The 7500-nt window shown below is 41.1% G+C and overlaps 2 protein-coding genes across 2 annotated transcripts in view; one reads left to right on the top strand and one right to left on the bottom strand.

Annotated features, from left to right (window-relative positions):
* edar (ectodysplasin A receptor) overlaps positions 1-1517 on the bottom strand; it is a 37753-nt gene extending 36236 nt beyond the window's left edge. The window contains exon 1 of the mRNA XM_059499446.1: positions 1462-1517. Within this exon, the coding sequence (XP_059355429.1) occupies positions 1462-1472 (11 nt within the window). The 5' untranslated portion in view covers positions 1473-1517. The remainder of the gene's footprint in view (positions 1-1461) is intronic.
* A 3369-nt stretch (positions 1518-4886) lies between these two features.
* LOC132095598 (E3 ubiquitin-protein ligase SH3RF3-like) overlaps positions 4887-7500 on the top strand; it is a 66734-nt gene continuing 64120 nt past the window's right edge. Inside the window, exon 1 of the mRNA XM_059500746.1 lies at positions 4887-5389. Within this exon, the coding sequence (XP_059356729.1) occupies positions 5036-5389 (354 nt within the window). The 5' untranslated portion in view covers positions 4887-5035. The remainder of the gene's footprint in view (positions 5390-7500) is intronic.

The following is a 7500-nucleotide window of genomic DNA, read 5'->3' as shown; positions in this document are numbered from 1 at the left end:
TCCCCCAAAATAATAATAATAATAAAACAAAACCCTCTTGTGAATCTCAGTAAATTTTAATCCAATGCAATACCATTTAGAAAACATTTTCAGGAAAAAGCAAATCCTCTACAAACACAATATCTGCAGGACTGGAGAGTCAAGGTGAATTTAGAAATCAAACCTGAGACATATTCGTGAGATGCTGCTGTTATGCCAAAATAAGCACCTTATAGATCCACCATAATAATAAAGCACTGATTCGGGAAAACAACCTTCAAAGACGTTTAAAAACCTCCGCCTTTCTTTGATACAAGAAGATAAAAGAAAACCCCCGAAGCTCAATTAATCTATAAACTCTTCAGTTCAGGCAGAAGAAGAAGAGGAGGAGTCATCAGTTGAACCCCTGCTGGCAGATACTGTAACTACAGTAATACACACCAACATCCAGCAGAAGTGCATAATAACAGCTCATGAATGAGACTGATACTGATGATCCATATCAGTTCACATAAAGATCAATGAGAGAATCACTGACTCAGATCATAATGCTGTGACCTGTGACCTGACCTTTGACCTCCATTAGGGAATACAGAGGTGTTTCTTCAACTTAGTAACAACAATTGTAACAACAATAATTACTACAACAATTATGCAAAAATTCCCTAATATTTCTACAGCTCATACTGTAGGTTTATGCTGTTTTACGAAAACTGTTCGAATGAGTCAACTGAGCGAATCATTTCAACCGATTCATTACAAAGTAAAGCCCGTGTTTCTGCTCGTCAAACACTGCGATCATCACCATCTCAAACTGACTTCTGACCAGCTACAAGACGAACATTGTGTTCATTTATTTATTTTTATTATTATTATGTCTGGACTCGATCTGCAAAGGTTGCAAAAAAATTATATTACAAGCACATGTAAGCTTTTCCAGATTAGTCACGATTAAGAATTAGACACTTTCACCAGGAAAACCAAGACAATGCAGTTCCGACAAAAATGCAATAACAAGCGTAGCTCAATAAATAAACAGAATCAGCAATGGTGGCAAATTCCACTCAACTCTATTTGGAAACGACGGAACTTGCTTCTAGTTTTAGTGACTTGGTTGTGTTCACATCGAGTCAGACTCACTGCGCGCTCATCAGTGCATCTTCTCTCCAGCAGCCTGGTGTTTTCTGCATGATTTCCTCCTTCATTCAGCCGCAGTTCAAAGACTCCGAGACATCAGAAGCTCCATGCAGGACTTTCCCTCACATCTCATCTGCTGCATGGGACAGCCAGAGCATTCCCAGAGCAAACCTGAGCCACACATCCTGCACAATCACTTCTGACGCGCACAGCTCAACAGCGCGTGCATGAGAAACTACAAACGGCTTTAACACGTCTGACTGAGCAGCGAGACTAAATAAGCAAGTTTGTAAGAGTATAAGAGCACTACGGGTCCGTGTGCATCTCAGTGAAGCAGGAATTTACCCGGAGCGCATTCCTTTACCTGCAGGACCCCGGAGCCGCTCGTGCGCTTCAGCTCGACACACACCGAGGATCTTCAGCTCGACACACACACACCGAGGATCTTCAGCTCGACACACACACACCGAGGATCTTCAGCTCGAGCTCAGGTCTGGACTGAGGTCAGATCTTCTGGCCATCGTCTCTTAAAGCGCTTCGACTCGTGTCTGCGTCTGGCTCCTCCTCGAGAGACGGAGACTTCCAGATGCTCTCCGCCCAGAACGAACCTGAGACAGGTACAGACTCACTGCTGCCCACCAGCGGCCCGAGCACACACACACACACACACACACACACACACACACACACACACACACACACACACACACACACACACACACACACACACACACAGAGACACACACACACACACACACACACACACACACACACACACACACACACTCTCTCTCACACACACACACACACACACACACACACAGAGACACACACACACACACACAGACACACACACACACACACACACACACACACACACACACACACAGAGACACACACACACACACAGACACACACACACACACACACACACACACATAAAAACAGAGCATCCACCAGCATCATCAAAGCGAGATCAACCGGCTCGGTCTTGTTTTTTATTATTTTTATTAGAAGTGTAATTATTCTGATAATAGCCCATGCACTGATGAACTGAAGACATGTATGATGCTCTGCCCAGTGCAGTCACAGATGTCAGGATCATTGATTGAGCTGTTTATCTGTTGATCAGAGGTGTGCACGAGGAAACAGCTGTGATAGGTGCACAGAAACACTTTTTTCTCCTCTGTTATGTGCTCGCTGTAATGTGTTTTCCTCCTGCAATCAAACAGTGAATGAAGAATGAAGGAGATTCTCTCTCAGAAAACCACGAGGACTCGATTAGAACCCAGTGAAGAGTGATTCTGTCTCAGTGATCATGACTGGAGCTGCACACTCATGCATCATCCTGCGCTGCCAAACACCAGACATCTGTGACGCTAATGTTTGTCTTTCGAGAAGAAGAATGGTTGCCATGGAAATGGCAGCATCAATCATCCTACTTCTGCAGGATGACACATGCAAATGATGTGAAATGACTTTATATGAAGATCAGAGATTAAAGCACAGGCATTGATCTATGGAAGCCTGTAGAGGCAACTTTTTATTTCACAATTCAGATTTTATATTGCAACTTTTTTTCTCTCCCAGTTCTTAGGAAAAAAAGTCAGAATTGCTGTATAATTGCAAGAATTCACAATTCTGAGCAGAAATGCAGAACTGTGAGACATCATCTAAACATTGCAAGATATAAACTCACAAATATAACCAGCAGCTGCAGGAGACTGTAGAAACTCACAGCTTAGAGAAGAAATGTTGTAATAGTGAGATATAAAGACAGAACTGTCAGATATAAACTCCAAGTTATAATCTTGCCACACTGAAAAGAAAAATGAAGCAATTACCTGTGGTTTATATTCTGATGAGAAAAACAAAACTGCAGGAGGTACACTTGGAATTCTGAGTAAGATGATGGAATGGAGAGAAAAGTTGCAATTGTTAGATAAAAATACATCTTAAGAGATGTAAGTGTAAAATTGTGAGAGAAAAAAGTTAGAATTGCAATAGTGACATTTTGTAAATTTTTAATTACAAGGAAAAAAGCCGGAACCATGACTTTATATCTCACAGTCCTGACTTCTCCCCTCAGAAAAAAATCAAAATAAACCAAATTGTGACATAAATAGTCACTATTATTATTATTATTTAATTCTGCAGCAGAAACGGGCTTCCACGTGTAACAGACACACTTCTGTTGTAAACAGTGAAGGTTATGCTAACTGTGCAGAAGCTGAAGTGGTTCTTGTGTCATGGCGTGCTGTCAGGCTGTGTGCTGAGGCTCAGGTGGAGGGTGTGGATCGAGTCTGATGCACAGCTCTTCTTGGGTGGACAGGACTGGACATGTTCAGCTCCATTCACACAAACACAACATTCTCCAGCACTAGACACAAGAGACTGCATGAGACATAAAACTGTTTGTCTTGCCATCATGCATGCCATTTAATGAATTTACACAAGAGTTGGAGTCATTTCTGTAAATGGTCAACAGATGTCGCTAGGTGCCTGTTTAAAATAACACAAACGACAAGATGATGATGGTTATTATTTTAAATAATTGCTTATTCTTACACGATGATCTGGTGATATGTAATTACTCAGAGCATGTGGAACACCCGGATAGATTTTTTTAGGAAGCAGTGATTGAACCTCGTTTATACTGTTGCACGAATGCATGAGTTATGATCTCTCACCAGCAGATGGCGCTCCAGCAGAGAGAAAGAACCAGAACACATCGATATCAAAGCACTGAACTATAGCACGAGATTCTGATCTACTACTGCACTTACGGAAATAAAAAATAATTATCAAAACCCATCATTCATCGAAAAGGGCAGCAAGTGTAAAAAACTTTTTTATTTTTATTTTTAAAATATTATATATTTACTTAATAAAATATCAGATATGTATATTTTTATTTATAGGACTGTATTTAAACATTTTTTTTTATAAATATGCAGATTTTGTTATACACGAAAATGTAACCAAACATTGCACAAATTATATTGATATTCAGATGTATATTATAACGTGTATTATATTAACATTATATATTATACTGATGTTGTATTCTTAATATGTGTTTTATGCCTGTGAATCACTTTGAGTTGCATTCTATGTATGAAACAAATTATATACAAATAAATTATTATTATTGTAAAATATTTTTCATGCTAAAGAATATAAATATGCAAGCGGAGAATTAATTATTCACTGTAAAATAAATTTTGCTGAATTAACTTTAAAGTAATTAGCTGTGCAATTATATAACTTAAATGATATAAAACCGAAATGTGTATATTAAATTGCGTTGAATTTTGTTAAGCTTAAAAATAAATATGTCGATGATAATGTTTAGAAATGCTTAATGAGAGTGGTACTATACCTGTCCTTTACTATATATATATATATATATATATATATATATATATAAATAAATTACTCGCTAAGCATTAAATCATTCAATTAATGCCACAGAAGGTTTGGCTAGGGAATATAATAATATCTAGTTGTTGTTGCAATGTTTTGGTCTCTTCGGAGCGCGCGGGCGTCGCGAGGGCGTTGCTAACAGCGCAGTGCTCTAGATCAGTCTGTGTTTTCTGGTCCAGCTCGTGAGAAGAATGACGCGTCTGATCAGATAATAAAACAGCATGATTTGAGGAATCACTGATTTGATCGAAAGAACATCTATTGTAACCAACTACCCTAGTAACACGCGTTACTATGCCCGCGCGTGATGATGGCGTGCGCGTGACCTCACTGTTCCCCACAGCTGTGCGCGCGCGCGTGTGTGTGTGTGAGCAGCAGAGCGGACGCGCTCCTCGCGCTCTGGTCTCGAGCGCTTCTCCGTACACTAGTATGAACACATGCGGGCCAAGTTGACTCTGCGCGTCGACGCCTGCGTTGCGTACCAGAGGAAGCCATGGACGAGTCGTCTCTGCTGGATCTGCTGGAGTGCTCTGTGTGTCTGGAGCGGCTGGACACCAGCGCTAAAGTGTTGCCCTGTCAGCACACCTTCTGCCGCCGCTGCCTGGAGAACATCGTGAGCTCCAGACACGAGCTGCGCTGCCCGGAGTGCCGCATCCTGGTGGACTGCGCGGTGGACGAGCTGCCTGCGAACATCCTGCTGGTGCGTCTCCTGGACGGGATGAAACAGCGCCCGAGGAGCGGAGGAGGGAGAGCGGCGCTGGCGGGCTGCGCGGCCGGGGAGGCGGCTTCTTCTCCGGGGACAGCGCTGCGGGATCTGCCCGTCGCCACGCGGAGCTCCCCGGTCAAGGTTTGTGCGCTGCTGCTGCATTTACTCGACTGCGTTCGGCATCGCTTCCAGAAGATTCAGATCCTGGAATAACAGACCGAGCCCTGCAGCACAAAACCAGTCATAAGGGTTGATTTATATATCATCTGAAAGCTGATAAATGATCTCTCCATTGATGTGTGGTTGGTTTGTTAGGAGGAAGATATTTGGCTGAGATACAACTATTTGAAAATCTGGATCAGAAATATCAAAATATTGAGAAAATCATCTTTAAAGTTGTCCAAGTGAAGTCTTAGCAATGCATATTACTAATCAAAAAATAATTTTTGATATATTTACAGTAGAACATTTACTAAATATTTTCATGGAACATTTTTTACTTAACTTTACTTAATATCCTAATGATTTTTGTGATAAAAGAGAAATGTATAACTGTGACTCATACAGTGTATTGTTGTGTATTTCTCCAAATATACGTCTGTGACACTGATGACTGCTTCTGTGCTGCAGGACACTGATTAAAGCGTCCTGGACTTGGCATCTTTGACAGAGAAGGTTTTCGAGCTTCTGGTGCTCTCTGGTTTGGCTTGAGTTTGGTGATATTCCTCACATCTGAGATCAGACAGAGATGCTGAACATGTTTCAGTGTAAACATGAAAAGTATGAGCTGTTTGTGAGGCAGAGATGTAGCTCAGAAGCAGCTGATCTGAAGTGGTTGTCTCTGGTTTTTCTCACCCATTCAGCATTTTGTCATTTTTAGGTGAACTACAATACTCCTATATTATGTCCTGATTTAGTGATATACACTGTAGATCTCTCCTGTGGTATATACTGTATGGAGTAGCAGTGATGTCTCTCTGTTGTAGTGTTCGAGTCGGTCAGACACAGACGAGTGTGAAGAGACGTGTGATCACAGGTCAGGACCGAGCTGGAGCTGGAGCTGGATCAGGTCTGATCACAATCACACAGAACAGCGTGTGTTTGGCACAGATGCAGTCTGCTGATTGGCTGAATTAATGTAAACACATGTTCTGCTGAGCTGAGAGCACTGCCACATGATCAGAAGTATGTCATTAACTATGCATTATCAGTGGATGTGTGTTCTGACTCGTCAAGCGTCGGGATCCATGTGCTGTGTCATGTGCAGTGTGTTTGTGGTCAGATGTGTTCTGGCCATTATAAACCCGTACTGATCGTCCACTAGTTTACAGTGAGAGAATAAAAGCTGTGGATACAGACACGCTGAAGGCTGATATCTGCTCTGATAGGATAGGAAAGCCTTTCAGAAGACATGCTTGCAAATAAAGCATGACATCATATTCGCGTATTCCTGGTTGCATCTGAAATTAAATGTTTTTCTTGTGTTTTAATGAATTAACAATGAATATGAGATATGAGAGTGTATTATGTCTAATGGATTGTGATTATTCATGAGATCATGCTATGCATTATAAGGTGCATTACAGGGGATAATTAATGCATTAAATACTTCTGTAATGCGTTATAGGCTATAGACTGGTGTATAAACTATTTTCAGTTAGAAATTGCTAGTAAAATTGTGTATATTCTTTATACATATTTTCATGTACTCTAATAATGGTTTTATGTGGAGCGTTGCGTGATGATTTCTCCCAGTGTGTGTTGGTATAGAGCTAACAGCACACAGACAGGTGTTTCCAGTCCTGAACTCATCTGAAACGCTCGTCTTCTAAACACACTGTCATTTTAAAAAGCAACTCAAACTCTGTTTCTGACTTCTGTTGAAGTTCTGCCTGTGATACGTCCTAAAGCTTTGCTCAGGGCATTTGTGGTTTAGTTTACCAAATGTCTCTGATTGTAGAGTTGGGTTGAGAATACTGATTCTTATTGTGATGAACCGAGCTCAGTTCTTAAATCTCCAGAATCAGTCTCTGCTGTGTTCAGTGGAAGTGTGAACAGAAGTCAATCACACAGGATCTGTAATCACAGGAATCTATCTCATCTGTGAATCACTAAATCACTCACTACATGTGTTTGTGGCTCTTTAATGCTCTTTACTACAAGTTACAGCAGCAAATCACTGAACTCAGTCATGAATCAATGGTTCACACTGGAGTGTGTTGGAGTGTGTGCAGTAGTTATTAGAGTCGAGT

The sequence above is a fragment of the Carassius carassius genome, chromosome 19, assembly GCF_963082965.1.
Source record: "Carassius carassius chromosome 19, fCarCar2.1, whole genome shotgun sequence".
NCBI classification, from domain to species: Eukaryota; Metazoa; Chordata; class Actinopteri; order Cypriniformes; family Cyprinidae; genus Carassius; species Carassius carassius.
Note: the sequence above shows the minus strand (reverse complement) of the source record. Positions and strands in the feature narration are given on the sequence as shown.